General features: G+C 41.4%; 1 protein-coding gene across 3 annotated transcripts in view; it reads right to left on the reverse strand.

Annotated features, from left to right (window-relative positions):
* Positions 1-19,133, reverse strand: part of ATP7A (ATPase copper transporting alpha) — a 39,120-nt gene extending 19,987 nt beyond the window's left edge. The window contains exons 1-5 of one of the 3 annotated variants that reach the window (XM_033137452.1): positions 18,997-19,133; positions 6,366-6,506; positions 4,027-4,516; positions 1,942-2,679; positions 870-1,094 (exon numbers count right to left, since the gene is read on the reverse strand). In XM_033137452.1, the coding sequence (XP_032993343.1) occupies positions 870-1,094; positions 1,942-2,679; positions 4,027-4,516; positions 6,366-6,485 (1,573 nt within the window). In that variant the 5' untranslated portion in view covers positions 6,486-6,506; positions 18,997-19,133. Of the gene's footprint in view, positions 1-869; positions 1,095-1,941; positions 2,680-4,026; positions 4,517-6,365; positions 6,507-7,569; positions 7,592-18,901; positions 18,941-18,996 lie in introns of those variants that run through there. The other 2 variants (XM_033137451.1, XM_033137453.1) reach the window with 2 other exon arrangements.
* Between the last annotated feature and the right edge of the window lie 1,629 nt (positions 19,134-20,762).

A 20,762-nucleotide genomic window follows, 5' to 3' on the forward strand; every position in this document is an offset into this window, starting at 1 on the left:
ATCTTCAGATAAAGAGTGGCATATAAACTGAAATAATAATAATAATAATAATAATAATAATAATAATAATAATAATAGTAAACCCCTGCAATGAAGGGGAATGCTACACAGTTAATTGTGCTGCTGCGACAGCAGTGCCTTTGGAACCTATTTCAGATCTTTTCTGAAAGACAGCCTCTAAAATAAACTATCCTATTTCTTGGCCACTAGCCTTTAACAGTTCAGAGGGAACCAAAACTGATAGCTGACAGTGAAGCATTATGGATTCCACCTTCTATTTTCTGCCACAAGAGACACAGAGAAGACTGGAAGATTGTTACATCTTATGATAAAGGTAAAGTTACCCCTGACCCTAAGGTCCAATCGTGGACGACTCTGGGGTTGTGGCACTCATCTCGCTCTATAGGCTGAGGGAGCTGGCGTTTGTCCGCTGACAGCTTCCGGGTCATGTGGCCAGCATGACTAAGCCGCTTCTGACGAACCAGAGCAGTGCACGGAAACGCCATTTACCTTCCCGCCAGAGTGGTACCTATTTATCTACTTGCACTTTTGGCGTGCTTTTGAATTGCTAAGTTGGCAGGAGCTGGGACCGAACAATGGGAGCTCACCCTGTCGTGGGGATTCGAACCACCAACCTTCTGATCGGCAATCCCTAGGTCTTCTCCTGCCAAAGGATGGCACTCACTCCCACAACATATCACTCCATTCCTTCATCCTTGCTAAAGATGCAATCCTCAGAATTTAAATTGTATAATCAGAATCCCTGAAGAGCCTACATATTTGCGTCACCCGAGCTTTAAAAGGTCAGGTTAAGCATCACTAAAATTGTGTCAGGAAACTTAAATCCATTTTACTAAAGTATATCTCACCATCTTCTCTCTTCAGATTCCTTTCAATGTTTGCCACACAGGAAGCACACGTCATGCCAGTGACTTGAATGTAACACTTGGAAGGTGCATTTGCATCCTGCTTATTGTGGACAGGGGAGAGGTTGGAGTGAGCTTCCATTTTGAAGTGTTTATTATCCTGAGATTCTGCCAGCCTTTCCTGTGAGGGCTGAGTTATTAGCACAAAAGGTTCTGTGCTTGTGGGTCCTGGGAACAGAAAATAATAATATTAATTTGTTTGAACAACTGCTGCAACTAAGTTAGTCCCAAGGACACTTGATGCATTCATTTCACATCTAGAGGAGCTAAAAATACCAGCGCTCCCAGTCTACCTTATTTCTAGCTGAGCCCAGAAAATACCTTTGAATTTGAGAAGCAGAGAAAATAGCAAATCCTATGCTTCCTAATAGAAAATTACCCTTAGGATATCCTTTCCAGTTAAACAGAAGCCATAAGGCATCTCTTCTCTTTAGGGGGCATGCTTGCTTTCTATATGTATGCTCTACAAACATGTGCTTCAAACAATTGTTTTGTGTTCCTGCTTATTATCTTAGAGTATCGAAACATAAAGGCTAGCAACCACTCACAACACTACAGATATTCTAAGATAATAAGCAAGAACATGAAACAATTGTTTGAAGCACATGCTTGTAGAGCATACATGTAGAAAGCAAGCATGTAGAGCTGAAGGAGGGACATCTTCCCAGATCTTTGGAGACATCAGCAACACTCAATCAGATACACCATACCATGCGCAATCTCATAGACCTATTCATTTCAGTAGGGCTATGCAGAACAACATATTGTTGGAATGTACACAATGGGGCAGACCTGCCTATCTCCAAATCAGCTGCCTTTAATGACACCCAATATTTCCTTTCCTGTGCCCCGACCCCCAAAAAACTAGGGCGAGTGCCTCCTGCTTAGGCCATTTCAGAACCAGTATTAAGAGGTTATAATTACCATGTGGATCCGCACAACTCCCTCCAGAGAAAACTACCTTTCAAAATAGCAGTTGGATTTGCTCTATAAGCATAATTTAAAGAGCTATCACCTGTTAAGGATGCATCAAAACCCATATCCTCAATGCCATTCCTTAAGTCATCTGGAGAGGTCTGCATGGGGTCATATTCTATAGTCCCATTATGGTTCAGAAGAGATACATGTATTGCCTTCACTCCTGGCCTCTGGGAAATTACTCTCTCAATTGACTGTACACAAGAATTGCAGGTCATTCCTTCTATATTTATCACAGTAACACATGTCAAGGGATGGTGCATGATGCTGTTGACAGCTCTTGGAGATTTCAGTGGAGATTTAGGTGTGTTCAGAAGAGCAGCGTTTTCATGTCCGTCAAAAAGGCTGACCTTAAAGGTTTCTGGGGATACTGCTTCTATGGCTCTTCTCAGTGCACCTATGCTGATTAGGCTGGGATTGTACTTTACAGTGGCAGATTTTTCCTCCAAAGAAACCACTATACTAGTTACTGCAGGGAGTGCTGATATGCTACTTTGAATATTGAAGACACATGAATTGCAGTGCATGCCATCAACTCGGAATGTTATGGTCTTCAAACATTGTGTGTATTCTGGAGATTCTTGCGGAGCTTTTTCTGAGCATTTGGTTTGTGTGTTCTTCAGCCGCTCTACATCAATAGCACCAAGTTTGAGGGGCTTAGGCTGCTTCTTTATTGATGCCGTGAAACCGGCAGCTTCTATTTGGTTTTTTATTTCCTCTGATGTGATGAGATGAGGCTGATAAACCACCACAGCTTCCTGATTGTCCAGGGAGACTAGAAGATAAATGGTGAATTGTTAGTATGTTTCCCTAATGGTGTTTCACCTAAAACCCTGGTTTCCTCCTCCATGTTAGCAGGCCAATACAAACTCTTGCCCACCTCTAAAAGGTCTGCTGCCACTGGCAAGCTAGGTGGGGAAAGGCTGCAAAACCACAGTCATACCAGTGTGCAACACGGTGTGCAACACGGACGGGGCACATGCCAGCAATGGTGGGGTTTAGCTTTAAAAGTGAGAGGAGCACTGTCCCTATGGGAATGTGATAAACTGTGTCATGCAATTGGGGGAGGAGTTCTGCCACCCTCGAATGAGCCTCTGCTAACATAGCTTTGTTTTTTGCTATTAACACCACTCATTCTACAGCACACAATTGCACCACAACAGAAATACAACAGAAAATAGAAATGGAATATACTGAACTGGGTGTGAATTAAAGGATATGTAACAAGAAAAGAATTATGGAATATTATTTTAACATATGATCACAGTGGAGAAACTTTAAAGAACAAGTACAGCTGAAATTTATTACTAATAAAAATAATTTGGGGACCCTTCTTGGACTTTTCAAGGGAATAGGAAATGAATGATTTTGAGATAGTTGGGCTTAAGAGAAATATTAACAGAAAGTGGTGAAGATGGATATTACCATGAATGTCTTAAATAACTTTTTGAAATGAAACTGGCAGATGGAAAATCAGAGTACTTTTTATCTTTCTTTATTGCTTCTTTTCCCTTTCTCTCCTTTTTAAAATTTCCTTTTCCTTTCCTTTCCTTTCCTTCCTTCTTTCTGCTTCTTTGTTTTTCTTTTTTCCCTATTTCTTTTGCAGCTGTTTTTGTCTCTTTTTAAATTTACATTAGTTTTCTATATTTTATTGCATTATAAAAAACTTTAGTAAAAATCTTAATACAAAAAGAAAACCTCCTAGGTACAAAATACAGAAGCTGGCTTCAAAATGGGTGGGGTGTGTCTGAAAGCCCCCCCCCCCCCCCCGACACACGTCTGATCAGTTTGGAAGCATGGTGGAAAGAGTCTCCTCAGAGGCAGTATAAAGGATTATCTCCTTTGTTACAGAATCCCTGCCCAGAGGCGGCAGGGGAAGTGGACACACAAAGGGTCCTCTCTATGAACTCTCGTTGTACTTGCTTATGCTTGTCCAGCAAAGCATGTATTTGTGATTTGGCTGCAAACCCCACACAGAAGAGGGTAAAAGAAAGAGTCCACTAAGTTACATGTACCTAGTTGGGGATACCAAATAAAGGGTTGCAATGCTGGAAAACTCATGGGAAATGATTAAGCAACATATAAGACCAGGAAAAACCAAACTCCAATCCTTTTTAATTACCTTTAATGCGTGTGACACCTTGCAGTTTCCCAATCTTTCCTTCAATAGTGCTAGTGCAAGAATGGCAGGTCATCCCCTCTACTTTCATCCTTAATGCAACATCGCTTGTTTGGAGTAAATTTGAATCTTCTGACATACCAGGATTCATTTCATGCACTACATTCTCTGAACTGAATCTTGGCACTATTTGGTTGATCTGCTTGCCATTTATAATAGAGGAGACAAATGTTACAACTACAGACTTTCTGTCGGAAGAGCTTTTCACATCCAAGATGCCCTTCGTTTGCAGGAGGTTGGTACGGATTTCTTCACATGTCAATGCTGATTGAGCTGGTATTGTAAGAAAAATGGTGTCTGCTAAAACAGGTTTAGAGTTTGCATTAGCAAGTGTAGCATCAAATCCCATGTCATCTATAGCTTCTTGTAGTGATTGTGGAGTTTGCTTTTGGGGGTTATAAATAATGGCTGCATTCTTATTTTCCAGTGAAACCTTGCAGGGAAAGCAGAAAAAGAAAAAAGAAAAAAAAACATGTTAGACAACTTTGCCAAACAAAGATTAAAATCTCAAGGTGGCATTAACATATCAGGCAGCTTTGTTCTATTATAGTGACACCCTGCACGTGATTCCACTCATCTAAGAAGGAAGTGTAAGACTATACCTATTAAACCACAAATTAACTTCGATTTATCTGTAAGACAAGATGACTGACTACAAGATGAGTCACAATAAAAGTGGCCAGATTCTTTCTGAAACCCACACACAATAATACAGTATAAATTTCTCACATAGCACTTTCCAAAGTGCCCTAAGCATACATAACACTCTACATACAGCGAAGATTATACTAATCCCATGTTGCAGTGTCCCTTGCACTGATCAGGCTTGAAATGAAACTACTGGTTAAAAGGTTAAAAAGAGAGAAAAAATAGCTGGTATAGACTTAGAATAATTGAACTGTAGAGTTCAAAGGGATCCTGAGAATCACCTAGTAGTCCAATTCTCTGCAATGCAAGAATATCAACTAAAACATCACTGACAAATAGCTGAACCTCAGCTTTAAAATCTCCAAGGAAAGAGTGTCCACCACCTCCCAAGGGAGTATGTTCCACTGCCAAACAGCTTTTATAAATCCTTTCTTGCAACTTCAATCCAATGGTTCATGTCCTGGCCTCCAGAGCAGGAGAATACAAGTTTGCTCCATCTTCCATGTGGCACCCATTGTGATGTTTGGAGATAGCTACCATGTCTTCTCTCAGTCTCCTCTTTTCTAAGCTAAACAAACCCAGTTCCCTCAACCTTCCTCATAATGCTTAGTTTCCAGGCCATTTAATATCTTGGGAAGTTCATCAACTTCCCACTTGTCCAGATTCATGCTCCCTGCTGTCGTCCAGCTGATACTTGGAGGAGTGACCCATATCACTCTTAACATCTTTACCGTTCCCACCCACCCACCTTATTCTAGTTCACTGATTAGTGTGATGGTTTCAGCAGAAATTATAACATTTACTCTGAATTTCTCTTCCTTCTCCCGGCCCCATGGAACTGAACTTCTAGTGCCTGACCAGCAAATCAAAACCTGTTCCAGGAAAAACAGCCAAATGATGTGAGTGACAAAGAAATCTTTGAAAAAGAGAGCATATATTTCATTTTCGGAAATGTAGCTGTTAAAACTGTTTTAAAACTGATCCTGATCTTTTTCAATAGGGATAGAAAAGTCAGGAATTCACTAACCAGGATAGAGAATAAGGAACTGATGAATTAGTAGCAGCAGAAAATAATTTGTACTTTGTACACAACTTTGCTGACATCACTAGCTTTTCACATCAGACAGGGCAACTGTCTCAAAATTGGATTTGCTTTCAACAAGCTGAATTCTTTTCTGACTATTTCAATTTTCAAAAGGGCAAACTGATGCCACTAAAAAGCCAATTACATTAATTCCAAATTTTGTTATTTTCCTTAGGCAAAACACAACCAGGAAGCCACTATTATGATTTAATTACACAAACGTAATCTAGTTAACTAACATAGCTTCTCTGCTCTGTGTTTGCCTAAGGTAGAAATGATTGATTTACCTGCAATTATGTGTAAGATAACCAAAATGCATGCTCTCTGAAACAGCAGTAAACGTATACTATTTCCCCCGTCATTAAGAACAGTATTTCCAAAGTGCACAACTTAATCCCTTAGCGCACAACTTGATCTCTTAGCAAGAACCCAGATGGCGCTCTTCAAAAAAACTTTAGATGGATTATATCCTGTGAACTGCTTAGCAGAACAAGGCCCACCACACCTCATATACCCTTTGATCTGGTAACAATGTGAAAAAAATACTTACTTTAATGTGGTGAACCCCATTTAGTTTTCCAATATGCTGCTCGATAGTCTGTACACAAGAATTGCATGTCATTCCCTCCACACAAACATCAATTGATCTGGCACCTGATAATGGATCCATTCTATTTACTGCTTCACATTCCTGAAAGATGTAAAGGAAAAATAACAGATGAAGGGCCTTCACACTAGCCCGATTTCATGCCATCCCCACAGCATTCTTACAGGGTGTATTTTCCAATACTCCTCTGGAACTTCGACTCTGTCCATGCAACAAGGGATAGAGGACATGGCTCCTTAGATCAAGGTTGCAGTCGCCAAAATGGAATGTCTAGTTGCCATTTGGGGGTAAGAAGGCTCTAAATTCTTATTTTTCAAATGATGGATTGACTGTGATTAACAGATGTATTAGTAAACGTCTGGAGTGGGATAAGTGAAGACAAGCTACAACAATTAACTCTAACATTGTTCACTATACCTGCTCAGGCTGCAGAGAAAAAGCATTTTGGTTCCTGAAATTCATTATGATTGTGCAGATAAAATATAACTAACAGAATTCTACTGGATGTAGTATTAGTGTGTGAAAACAGTCAAGATCCAAAGATCCCCAGGCATGAACCTCCAGATGGTGCAGGTGTCAGGTACCATCCAGGCACCCAGGCATCTTCACTTGATCTCAAGTAACTGATAGTCAGGTGAAAAACGCATTTGGCGCATTTTGAACACTGGCCAGAAGGTCTGGTTGGTCCATGCAGATGTCAGGCTATTGGTTCATGCAGCACTCCTCCTGATTGATTGAGCCGTATTTGGAGTGAGGCTCACCCCACTTCACCTTATGTAGTGAGGGGCTATACCCTGAATTTGAACTTCATGCAAAACACATTTCACCCAGGTGGGATTCAATCTGCAGCCTCTGTGCACCCAGTACCTATCATTTGTTCACTGGGGAACGCAAATACCCTGTTATATTTGTGTTGTTTGTCTGCTGCTGTGCTTGCACAGTTAAGATAGGGAGCTGTTCCACGGAGTTTGCATTGCAGATTTGTCCCAGGAGCTCCACTGCTTTTGTCCAGAAATGGTTTTTGCCAGTCTTTTTGCCAGTCATGCAACTGGAAGTGGGACCACTTCCCCGATGTATCTTGAATTCCCATTTTCTGCATGCAGTGACCGATTGGAGGCTGCTACTCTTGTGTGTCTATGGCTCCCACCTTGTTGCTTCCCCAGCACCTTCCTCTGCCTGCTTGTCTGCCCACAGAGCTACATGGGTGCTAGGTGGGCTTCCAAATGTCAAGTTCTAGAATATAAGGTCCTTGGAGGTAACTTTTTGGAGGGATGGAGATGGGACAGAACTTTATAAAATATCATGTATGTTGATCAAGGTGCATAATCAAACGAAGCATTGCTTGCATTCAGTAATTTTTCCAAATAAACACATAAACTAAAAGAATACCCTAACAAAAATGCCAGGTGCATATAGGCAAGATTTTCCATAATGGAAACCACCACTACATCACAGGCCATTATGTGATGCTTTAAATATATACCTTCCTATGACAAGCAATCTGTGATTTTATTCAGACTTTTGTATCCAAAGGTAAATAAAGGCCGGGGGGAGTAGAGTACATGGTATCATCACCAGTAAGCACTGCAACCTGTATCAGTCCAAAAATATCCAACAGCAAAAGGGATGGCAGGCCAAAACTGTACCATCATGTGTGTGCACAAATCCCTGGAAGATTGACCCAAATAACAAATGTGCAATATACAATTATCTCTGCAATTCAAATGTGACCAAGCCCTTGTTTACATAAATTCCAAAACAGATAGAATTAGGTCATTAGGAAAACAGGTAATTAAAGTCTTCCTTTCATGCTGACAATATCCTCATCTTTGGAGGAACTGGGATACTGTATAATGAACAATTAATTCAAATTGTATAAATTTCCAGAATAAAAAATGGACATACAGCCCTCATATATAACTACCCTCTACATAATATTCCTGAAGAGTCCACAAGATGTTTGGCAATTTGCTAATTAAAAATCAGATTAAAACAGAGTGTTTGCTATTAAATTGGGATGCAGCATTGTGCACTCAATGGGCTGAGATATCGGAGGCCAGCCTTTTCCATCTTCATGCCCTATAATAATAATAATAATTTATTATTTGTACTCCACCCATCTGGCTGGGTCTCCCCAGCCACTCTGGGCGGCTTCCAACAAATATTAAAATATGTTAAAATATCACAGATTAAGTTTTATCAGCCCCATTCACTGCAGACATGCTTGCTGGAGCTTAGAAGTTGCAATCCAAAACACCTGGAGGGCACCCCCACAAAATCCAACATTGTCCATTCACCCCAAACCAGTGTCAAACATTTTTTGTGCTATTTTGTACAAATTTTGCAACATGCTTTCCGTAGTCTTCTGAAGCTTTTTTGGTGGGAGGGGGGTACCTATGACCCCCCGTTTGAGTATCAATTATTCCGTTTGGGTGCAGCACAAAACACGGGGGTTGCACCACAAAACTTTGGCATCAGTTTGCAGGGGATCCAAAATTGCAAGGTTACATGTTAATGAAGCTTTTTTACTTCCCCAAATCTCTTGAAAAACCCTAAACACAAAACATGTACAAAACAAGGGGTTTTAGAATTTCATATTCACCTGCTGCTAATTTTACACCTGATGGTATAAAACCCCTGTTTGTCACATAACAATTTCAATAAAGATTACTACCCTATTGCAAATACAGACACAGAACAAGAAGTTTAGGTGGCAGTTAAGTAGCAGGTGCAAATCAACTTTAACAAAAGATGGTTTTCACATAACTAAGTTCAAATAATAGATAAAAGGGGATTTGGCTAAGATGCATTTCCCACCCTATTATTATCTTTACCTTCTATTAGAAGATTGCTGTAACAAGTGTAATTTGCACAGGTTGAGATATTTTCTGTAAATATTAGTTCACTGAACAACTACATTTTAACCTGACTAATAATATCATGCTATATTAAACCACAATGGTATGAAGATTAAGTAGTCGATGTGGTCTTGACAGCACCTAAGAACAGTTGAAATCCATCTGTCTTGGGAGACCATGGAGGAGTACGCATTTGGGGGTGAAGTCAAACTTTTGGAAGGTTACAGCACCTGCTGTGGCTGTAGAGACTGATATGGGCGTGACATGTTTTGTTACAGCTGGGGCAGATGAAGGTGTCCAGTTGTGCTGCTGCAGATGCACCATGGCGTTTCTACTCTCTGTTCCAAGTGGTTATTCCTCCTCTGGTCACTGCTATAGGTGTACGACCTGACCATCTGTCTCCAGGCACTGCGTCATCTGAAAACAAAATCTCTTGTATAAGGACCCGCAACACTTTTGTCTTGGTGCAGAGACATGCCAGGTTGAACAGACCCCCCATTGCTCCAAAGGCATAGGAGACCACCAGGGAGAAGAATTTGCCAAAAAGAGTTGGGGCAAGAACGCAACCCTGTTTCACACTTCTCTATATAGGGAAGGCGTCAGAGAATGAGCAGTAATGTATTACATAATGTTAAGAAAATAAACTTCTTGTTTTTTCAGTGAACAACTAGCTAAAACATGACTTGAATCTAGGCACAGAACTTCAAACTTGGAAATGTAAACAAAAACGCAACCTTAGCTCAAAAAGAAAAAAAATGGTGTAAAATTGCAGTAAAGCTTAGCTTGAAGCTTCACTGTTAACTCTGCGTTGCCGGACAATAGCAGAGAGCTACCCTGTGAATGCACAATTGTGGAAATCAATTTGCTTACAGCTCAGCTTCCCTGAACTTAGCACTCTGAACTTCCCTCCTTGCCATTCAGTTCTAAGCACTGACACCCACTGAGTTCAGATAAGTCAACCAAAGTTTAAATTCTTGGCTTGGCATACACTGGCGGGAGTCCAAAAACTTGCCATAGGTTCACATCCAAGATACAGTTGCAGATGAGCAAAGATTTTTATTTTTATGTTCTCTTTCATTAGCACACTTCTGAAGGCCCAATTTACTTTTAAAATTCAACTAAGTTTCAAAGTATGTCTTATGAAATGGCCCAAGGGGCTGCTGTTTTGGAAATACAGTGGTGCCTTGCTAGACGAAAATAATTCGTTCTGCGAGTATTTTCGTCTAGCGATTTTTTCGTCTAGCGAAGCACCAATGCAAATAGACGAGAAAATAAAATTTGTCTTGCGAGGCAGCCCCATAGACTTTTTCGTCTTGCGGGGCAGCTTCCGCTAGACGAATGCCGTTCGTCTAGCGAGTTTTTTGTCTAGCGAGGCACCACTGTACAATCTAATGCCGTCATGGGCACAAAAAGTTATACAATTCTCTGCATCCTGTCCTTTATCTACACAATTTGCATTTACCGGTACATTTTGTGCATCATGAAATTAAGCAAGTCCTGGTTACAGGTGGGTAGCCGTGTTGGTCTGCCATAGTCGAAACAAAATAAAAAAAAATCTTTCCAGTAGCACTCAGTTGGTCTCTAAGGTGCTACTGGAAAGAATTTTTTTTTTATTTTGTTTCGACTTAAGCAAGTCCTGTCAGAGATACTTTAAGTTTAATAAATGTATAACTTGCTTGTTAAGAAAAATTCTTCACAAAGATGAATACAAAAAATAGGAAACAAAGCACATGCAAGACAAATACATTTTAAAACTTATGACCCCCAAAGTTCTCAGTGTTATCTTTTAACTAAAGAGATGGAATAGCTTGTATTCCCAACTGCTGTTTTTCATTCAAAGAGCCTGAAATGATAAATTGAGGGAGGCCAGTCTCTCCAACTTTCACACTACACTCTCATGACAAAGCAGTAGACAAAGCCCCTTTGTTCTCTCCAGCACTAGAGGAAACCACTAGAGAGCTACTTTATATTTTTTAACATTAGGCAGCAGAGAGCAGAGCCAAGGCAGTACATGGATATACAGTAGTGTTAAGAAGAGATTAAAATATTCTCCCAAATTAAGGAACTGAAGACAAGAACACCTTGGTTCTGTGTAAAGATGTCACCATAATCACTTACCGTAGATGACATCACCAATGCACAAGGCAAATAAAAGCAACTTAGTAGTGTGTCTTTAACAAACACTCACAATTCTCTGGCCTTCTATTGCAACAGCAAGACCTACAAAGAACCCATAAGAATCAAACAAACCACTAATATATGGTTATTTTTAAATCTCTCCTTATAGGACACACACATATCCAGGCACACCTACTTTGCTATTTTCTTGCATTTCTCAAGCCCTCTGTGTAAACCTAAGGAACTGTTATCTACTGAAGCTGGAAAAGCTTTTCGTTTTGGGGGGAGATTTTAAGAAAATTAATATGAGGGAGGTGAAAGAAAGGGATGCAGGAAGATAACAAGACAGGTAATGCAGGAAGATACGGGTTGCAAGTTAATGAAAGAATGGGCCACCTCACTGACTGCCAACCACTGGTCCAGCAGATTATACTCCATGCCTTGCTCTGTGTTCTCACCTTGGTGTGTCACACAAATTGTGTAATGTTGGGTGGCCACTTCACACATGAACAAACCAAGATGAATTGAAGAATTAGTTGTTGTTTTTTAATTCCACATTCACAACGGGCATGATATTTCAAAAATATGCACTGATTCATAAATTCATAATCTAAATAATGATGGGAACTGTAGCCACTCTTGCTGTAGATTGGCAGCTACACCTCAACAGTGGCTTGCTCTGAACACTTAGTAAATTCATGATGGAGACAGTATTTGAATACTAGGCATTATAATACAGCAAATAACTTACATATTATTTTCAATACTTCTATTCTGCAAACCTGCAACTTGCACAGGGGTTATGTTCTGAAGACCACACCTAAAGCCAAAATTGTATATTGTCAAAACACAATGGGTGCAGTAGCATGTGGGATTGCCAAAGTCTTTTTTCTCAGAGCCAAACCCTTTTCTCCCTCTTAATTTTTTTTGCCAAGCACATAAAGCTGAATGTACACAAGTTAAATGCATATAAATTGCAAGTATACTTTGTTGCCTTTCTTCAAGGCACAGAAGTATCGTTTAAAGTACAAATACTTTTAAAATAAGAAAAAAGCCAATAAAACTAATAATATTTGGCGATCGGTGGTCTCCAAATACATAAACTCTCTGGTTTGGGTCTTTTCTCCTTTGCCTCCCTCTCAGGGAAAAATGATTCAATAACATATGACCTTCTTTTTTTTTTTTTTTAAAAAAAATAGCAATAGGAATGTTTGCTATCAGTTCTAGAACCTAACCAAATATTTCTACATATACCAGTAAATGTTTCTTGTTTTGCTTATCTGATGCCTTTGTTCACTTCACTAATGATGAATAAGACATTTGTACGCCAAGCTGGTACATCAAATATCTTTTAGTTAATTACTCACCTAATTTATCAATATAGGTGTGTTTTTATGATATGAAAGAAGTGCAAGGCACACCTATAGCTTCATACATATCACCTGCCAGCCATTGCTGGAAGGAAAAGCCACATACAGTATTGTCTTCTTCTGCTGAGTCACACACCAGAATTTTTAAAAAGCCCCAGAATATAGCATGTACTCCATTATCCTCACCAAACAGTCAACTAAAGATTTAGCTAATAATTAAACTGGATAATTAAATAACCAGTGTTAGAAACTCAGATATATAAGTTAGGCACCTAATTGCTCCTTAAACCCAGTGACTCAGCTACTGGTACATTAGTCCAAAAAAACAGCATTTTGAATGTGTTATAAACACCAGATGATGCTGGAGAGCAAAACAAAGTATTTCTTTGCAATTTTCCATAGTGTTTCCCCCTTTTGTTATAACAATTTAATTTCTAACTTATTTATAGTGTTTTCTTTCTGTTTGTAGATCCACCCGCGTTACAGTCAAAAAAATGGAATGTTTAGTTGCCATTTTTGGGCAAGACAGCTCTAAAGTCTCATTTTTCAAATTATGGGCTGACTGTAATTGATTCTTAGTTAAGCATCTGGCTAGTTCAGATTACAACCTTATGCTAGGTTAAGAACTTTGAAAACTTAAAAGTAGAAAAGTTGCTTTATCCAGAGACAGCCAACATATATATTGGCATATTCCTACCTCTTTTTATTAATGGTGACACAGACCATTCATTAAATAAGAACATTCTTCACAACAGTGAGTAGAACAGTGGGGTAGAGTAAGTGAGGACAAGCTACAACAATTAACTCTAACATTGTTCACCACACCTTCTCAGGCTGCAGAGAAAAAGCATTTTGGTTCCTGAAATCTATTCTGATTGTGCAGATAAAATATAACTGACAGAATTCTACAGGATGTAATTTAGTGTGTGAAAACAGTCAAGTTCCAAAGATCCCCAGGCACAGGGGCGTCGCTAGGGGGGGCAGTGGGGGTGGTACGCCCCGGGTGACAAGCAGCGGCCCCTCCCGCCACTCCCACATGCCGCCGCTCCCTCCGTCACCCCGGGAGCAACAGCGCACGGCCGAGCGAGCACCCCGTCCATGCAGCGCTGCTGCTCCCAGCGGTGCGTGGGGAGTGGCGGGAGGGGCTGCCGCTTGTCACTCCCATGTGCCGCCGCTCGCTCCATGGGGCAATGGAGCGAACGGCGGCGTGTGGGGGTGACAAGCGGCAGCCCCTCCCGCCATTCCCACGTGCTGCTGCTCCCTCCGTCACCCCGGGAGCAACAGCGCACGGCCGAGCGAGCACCCCATTCCTGCAGCGCTGCTGCTCCCGGGGTGACTGGCAGCGTGGGGAGTGGCAGGAGGGGCCGCCGCTTGTCACCCCCGCACGTTGCCGCTCGCTCTGTCGCCCCGGGAGCAGCAGCGTGACATTTCGCGCAGGTGCACTCTGTCGCTTCCACGGGCTCCTTTTGAGCCGCAGAGTGAAAAGGCAGCTCGTGGGGCTGCCGTGCGCGATCGGTGGAGAGCCACCGATTGCGCTCAGCAGCCCCATGAGCTGCCTTTTCGCTCTGCGGCTTAAAAGGGGGCTGCGGAAGCGGCAGCGGCACTCCATCGTGACGTCACGACGCCCCGCCCCTAGGGCGTTTCCTTTTGCCGCCCCGGGTAGCCTTCCTCCGCCACTGCGGAGATGGTGGAGATGTCAGGGACCATCCAGGCACCCAGGCATCTTCACTTGGGTCTCAAGTGGCTGATAGTCATGTGCAAAATGCACTTGGCACCTGGCTAATTTTGAACACTGTAAATAACTAAAATGAAGGCTGATGTTCCAGTACTCTTCACAAAAACAAGTTCATTCACACTAGCTCTTTCACACAAAATCAAGCCCTAAGCCAGGAGTGGGGAACCTGTGGCCCTCCAGATGTTGTTGGACTCCAACTTTCATCCTAGTCAGCAGGGCCAAGGATAAGGGATGGTGGAAGTTATAATGAAATATCAAGAGGGCTGCCTATCCCTGCCCTAAATCCTATCTTTCTGTATAATGCTTTATTGCATCCCTGTACTTTTTACAGCTTTTTAGTAGTGTGTATTGATGGGGTTATTATATAGTTTGTAACACCTAATGGCATTTAAGGGTCTCTGTCCACAGATTTCAAGTGGAGTTAATAGTAACTTTCTCCATATTACATTCAGTGACTAAAGTAAGGACCCTAGCCTAAACATATAATTATTTAAAGCCCTCAAAGCACCTCACAACAAAAAAGTGACACATTGAAGTTCAATAAAAATAAAAAAGTGTTTAAAAAAGCAAGCAAAAGAGTAAAAACATATGAAACAAATGAAAAGCCTAAGAAATTAAAAAAGGTATCCATCTAACATTGAAATGACACCAGAGGTCCAAAGTGAGCATCCCTGGGGAGGGCATTCCACAGTTCAGAGCATCACAGTGTGTTCTCTTCTGTAGCCACCATCCATCCACACTGGGCCTGGAAATGGGCTGGACTGGGCTCAAGATGGTGAAGCACCAGCATACTGTTTGTAACAATCTTGCACCTACACTCTGAAATACTGTAACTGAAGTTTCTGAATCATTTGGAAAGTAGCCCTATGCATAATGCATTGGAGTAGCCCAAATGGGAAGTTACCAGCTTAAAGATAACAGACGAAAGGTTATCACTGAACACATAGGGTTGCACCTGGCAAAGCAGCCAAAACTGATAAAGACACTCTTGTACACAAACATTACTTCTGTCTCTAGTGACAGGTGGATTGATAGCCTAGAGGTGCTTATCTTGGCTTATTAAGCTAAGATGACACCTGAACTGTTTGGGGAAAGGTAAAGGACCTTGGACGGTTAAGTCCAGTCAAATTCGACTACAGGGTGTGGCACTCACCTCTGCTTTCAGGCCAAGTGAACTGGCATTTGTCCGCAGATAGCTTACCGTGTCATGTGGCCAGCATTACTAACCCACTTCTTGCACACAGAAACACCATGACGAGCACCTTCCCACCACAGCGGTACCTATTTAACTACACGCACTGGTATGCTTTCGAACTGCTAGGTTAGCAGGAGCTCGATCAGCAAGCCCAAGGGCACCCTGATGGCACCAGAAGTGGTTAACAATCTAACTTTAGCATGTCTGAAAAGCATAGATATACTGTGCGTGTATCTGAAGAAGTGTGCATGCACACGAAAGCTCATACCAAGAACAAACTTAGTTGGTCTCTAAGGTGCTACTGGAAGGAATTTTTTTTTTTATCATAGATATACTGTGTGCTTTCTAGCAATAGCTACTTATATAAAATTTAGTATAACTTTTATTTTAGATCTAACTAGTATTGTGTCCATTCCATTTGCCAAATCTGATGTCTATTGTATTCAGTCATTACATTATCAATGTTATGAAACTATTCCTAAAATCAGAAAAATTTAGTAGTAGTGGGAAATGTTGTACCACATACAACTTTACTGACAGCCAGGAAGCCCCTTTCGATTATATGTAAAGGGGAAGGAGGATCTCTGATGTACGGTATAGGAAGCAATTATGGCTAACAACTTGGATGGCTTTAAATGAAGATTAGGAAAATTCATTAGGAATAAGGCTATCAATGACTACTAGTCATGATGGCTATGCTGTGCCTACACTGTCTGAGGTGGTAATGCTTTTTAATAGCAATTGCTGGAAACCACAGGAGAGAAAGAGGGCTCTTGTGCCTGAGTCCTGCTTGCAGGTTTTTCACAGGAATCTGTTTGGCCACTATGAGAACCGGTGTGTTGGAACAGATGAACCATTGCCCTGTTCCAACAGGCTCTTTTTTTGTTCTTATATGGCTCAATCAGTTACGGACTTTACATGGAAAAACAATTCACTGAAATCGCTGCACTTTCATGTAGGGCACCAAACTTAACTTCATTGACCACTATATTCATCATCTGAGTCGTCTATTACAGATATCACTTCCATTCAAATAATAATAATTGTGTGAGTATTTTATACTATTTTACTCTAAAAGAAAGTATTCCTTGGCTCATTACCCTAAACTACAAGAATGAGTTTAAGCAGAAAGATCTGTTCTCCACTTGTATACAATATTATCAGAATAAGATCCGGATCTCATAATTATTCATTACCACCATTTCTAAACCAACAGAACATGCATCTACTAAACTGTACCATTATAAAGAACAAAAGTAGTTCAGCTTGTTTTTTAAATGCAACTGTTGCAAAATAAAGTGTCCCTATAATTACCTTAATAAGGTCTAGTGACCTGTTTACTGTGTAGGATTTGATCAAAATATTATGCAATTTCATATGAAAGGAAGAATCTACTCTACCAGCTTTCCTCCCTTCAAATCCACTCACACATATGTCAAAAAGAGAAAAATCGCTTAGTGATTCCATGTTTAGTGTTTGTATATTTATGAAATTTTAAAGTTGTTGATTTGATTGTTGTACATTACTTTGGTACTTATGTGAAAGTGAGTTCACATAAACCTTTTTAAAAAAAAAGTAAGAAGAAATGGAAACAGCTTTAATCAGCCTTCCTGAACTTTTTTTGACCACCTGTCATACATACATATATATTTCCTACCTTAATTAGTAGACACTTACAGGTTCAGTTTAACCACAGCATTTTCCTACTGCATTATATATAGTTAATGCGTTTATCACATCCAATATTATGTTGAAAGAAGAAACAGTTGAAGGACTATAATTATACTTGCACAAAAATGGATGAGGATACCGGTAGTTTTAAAAGAGAAAAGGATGGAAAATAAATGCGAAAGAAAAAGAAACTACAGTGGGAAGCAGGAGTTAGTTAGAATTTTGTTTGCAAATTAACTTGTCACAGAAAACAGGAACCAAAGAGCAATTTCAGACCACTCCAATCATATTCTGTCCCCACCCTCCCATGAAACAGCAGACTTTGCCACCTATTCCTTATCACAAACTGCCTTGGAAACACCTCTCAGTTACAAAAACAGCTTGTCATGTGGAATGAGAGATTGCTATTTGAAAAACGTAAGTGCAAAATTGCCCCAACTCCTGGGACTTGTGGAACTAGTTGCAGTCTATGGGATCCTGGCCCATGCTCCATCCCACGCAATCATCTCTGTTTGCATAGTTTTGGCACCATCATTCCTCAGATGTTTATCAAAAGTTCACACTGTTTTGCACAAAACAAGAAACATCAAGTCTACAATGTCCCACATAATTGTCCTCTGGGAACAAGCTAAACACCTTGAGCCAGAAGACAAGTAACTAGCCCTAATATCACAGATTTCACAAGGCTGATTCGACAGAGGGAGTAAACTTGACCAGTTCATTGCAGGAAGTAGCATCAGCATCCCACTGATCATGGGGCTTTTACCCTGTGTTCTACAGTATATGCTATCTCTCCCTGGTAAATCACCTCAATGCTAACAAGGGACTAAAACAAAAACAAAAACTTTCGCACATCACAAACATGTATTTCCAAGTTTTGAAACCCAAGAACACACCAAATCAAGGGAGAGCATCTGGCCCCATCCTCTGGTCAAGGTGGGCAGACATCTCTAAAACCCAGGCACAAGATACCCGACAGAATGAAACCTCCACTGGTGGGGCTAATCTGGAGCGGGCCTCGCATCTCCAAGCAGAATCAAATGCTTTTCAGGAAGGTCGGCTTTAAAGACACACACACACACACACACACAATGTAGCTACATCAGCATTAATTAATGAATTAAAAGATGTCTCTTGAGGGACATCTCGCTCTCGCTCGCTCTCCCTTTAAGAATAAATAAAAATGTCCAAGTGAGTTTGTTTAACAGAAAATTTCAAAAAAACATTGTTTATTTAATGAAAGGAAGAAATCCCTGCCCCAAGAGGCTTGCAATCCAGAAAGCTACTCCCCACAACAGGCGCTGCGGGAAGATGGCGAAGAGGGAAGCGAAACCGAGCAAGCGATCCCTTGAGCCTGTGCAGAGTGCTTCCCCATGCCGCACTCCGACTACAGCACGCTAGTCCTTTCACGGAGGGGTCGAGGGAGTTACACACCCAGTAGTCTCCGCTCAAGAGAATAAGGAAGCTGGAGAAAAGGGGGGTGGATGCGTTTCATCTATTATACTTATAATATTTATTCATTCGCAGCCCACCTTTTCCACCTCCAAGGAGCTCGAAGCGGTCCACATGGCTCTTCCTCGTTTTGTCCTCACAACAACCCTGCAACATAGACTGAGGAGCGATTTACCTCAGGCGCCAGGCGAGGGGTGTATCGTTCGTTCTTGCTTCCGTCTGCCGGCCTCTCACGTGGCAGGAGGGCGCTCCTCTCTGCCCGGACAGGCTCCTTCCCTGGCCAGATTTCTGCCCGAGCGCAAACAGTGCGGCGGACGCTTTCCCCTCCTGCGTTCCTAAGTTCCCCCCGCCCCCTTGAGGCTTGGCCCCGCCCCCTCCCAACGACGGTTGCTACACACTTTGCTCTGTCATCGCGCTCGTCGCTTCTCTCCTTCCGCCCCGCCTGTAAGACAAAAGGAATCACGTGGAAGAGAAATACTGTCAAAGGATCATGTGACAAGGAAGATGACGGGAGGCCACGTGACGCTCCGCCTCAGTAACCTCCAAGGCTGAGCTGTGGGTATAGTGGCCGTTAAAGGCACCCGCTGCTGGACTCCAACTCCCATCAGCCCCAGCCAGCAAGGGCGAATAGCTGAAGGGCGGTGGGAGCTGTAGTCCAACCACACTGTAATCCAACCTTCGTTTCTCACCCCTGGTCTAAAAAGAAGGCTGGAAGTGTGCAGAGGCAGCATTGCAGGGGGGAGGGTTCAGTTTAGAGAAAAGGAAAATTGATGCAGAAGAGTTTCCCCTTCTCTCATAATGATAGGAATCCAAGATCTGAATGATGGAAAATCCAGGACGGGATAAAAGAAAGTACCTCTTCACGTAGTGCAGTTAAACTGTGGAACTCACCTCCATAGGAAGCAGTGAGGGCCACCAACTTGGAATAGCTTTGAAAGAGGATTAGACAAGTTGATGGGAGGATAAGGCCATAGATAGCTACCAGTCATGAGGGATGTATTCTTCGTCCACTAATATCGAAGGCAGGAATGCTTCTGAATTCTGGTTACTGGAAGCCACAGAACAGGAGAGTTGCCCTTGTGCTCAGGTCCTGCTTTCTGGCCTCCAACAGGTAGATTACTAGATTAGATGAGCTATTGGCCTGATCCAACAGGGTGCCTTTGGACAGATGCTTAAAAGCCTGTCTGAGGAACTGACACTTTGCCCTGGACTCAGGCATGAGGGAGTTAGTTCTTAACATATTATGGTTTGGGTGGCATTGCAAGTAACAAGAACAGCCCTTTCTTATGCTATGGTTTAATATAAACTTGAGTGCACTTCAATAAAAATAGTATCTAATCCTTTTAGAACTGCTTTAACTTGTTATAGGATGTGGATGTAACTGTTGCAAATTGCACTTTAGAAATGTCCCTTTAAGAAAAAAAGAAAAGCAAGCATCCTTTGTGCTTGTGGCAGTGGCCTTATGTAGCATGTTCCGGTGTTGTGTTATCCCCTTTTCTGTAGATGAAATTAAAATTTTAAGACCCAGCTAATGAGGGGAAAGATGCTGTTGTATTGAGTTGCAGAGATATAACTGTCAACTGGTTTCTTGCAGCAGTCTGGCAGCTTCTAAAGTTTAGTCCATTTTCTTGTTTCTTACAGTGATAACATGAAAAATTGGTGTGCTACACTATATATTGCATACTTTATTCAATCGATAAAAGGCTTAAAGACTGACAACCACATATTTAACTACACTAGATGTTAATTATACATCTATACCACGAGGCAGCCATTCCAACATTTAGTTTTAATTTCCCAATCCATCAGATAGCAAACCTATTTTTTAAATTAGACATTATTCCAGAAAAAAACTTTTAAAAATACTCTTTTTTCCAGGTAAAGGGGGTTGCTATGGGCAACCCAGTAGCTTCCATCACTGCCAGTTTACATATGACTGAG

Source organism: Lacerta agilis, chromosome Z (assembly GCF_009819535.1).
Source record: "Lacerta agilis isolate rLacAgi1 chromosome Z, rLacAgi1.pri, whole genome shotgun sequence".
Lineage (NCBI taxonomy): Eukaryota > Metazoa > Chordata > Lepidosauria > Squamata > Lacertidae > Lacerta > Lacerta agilis.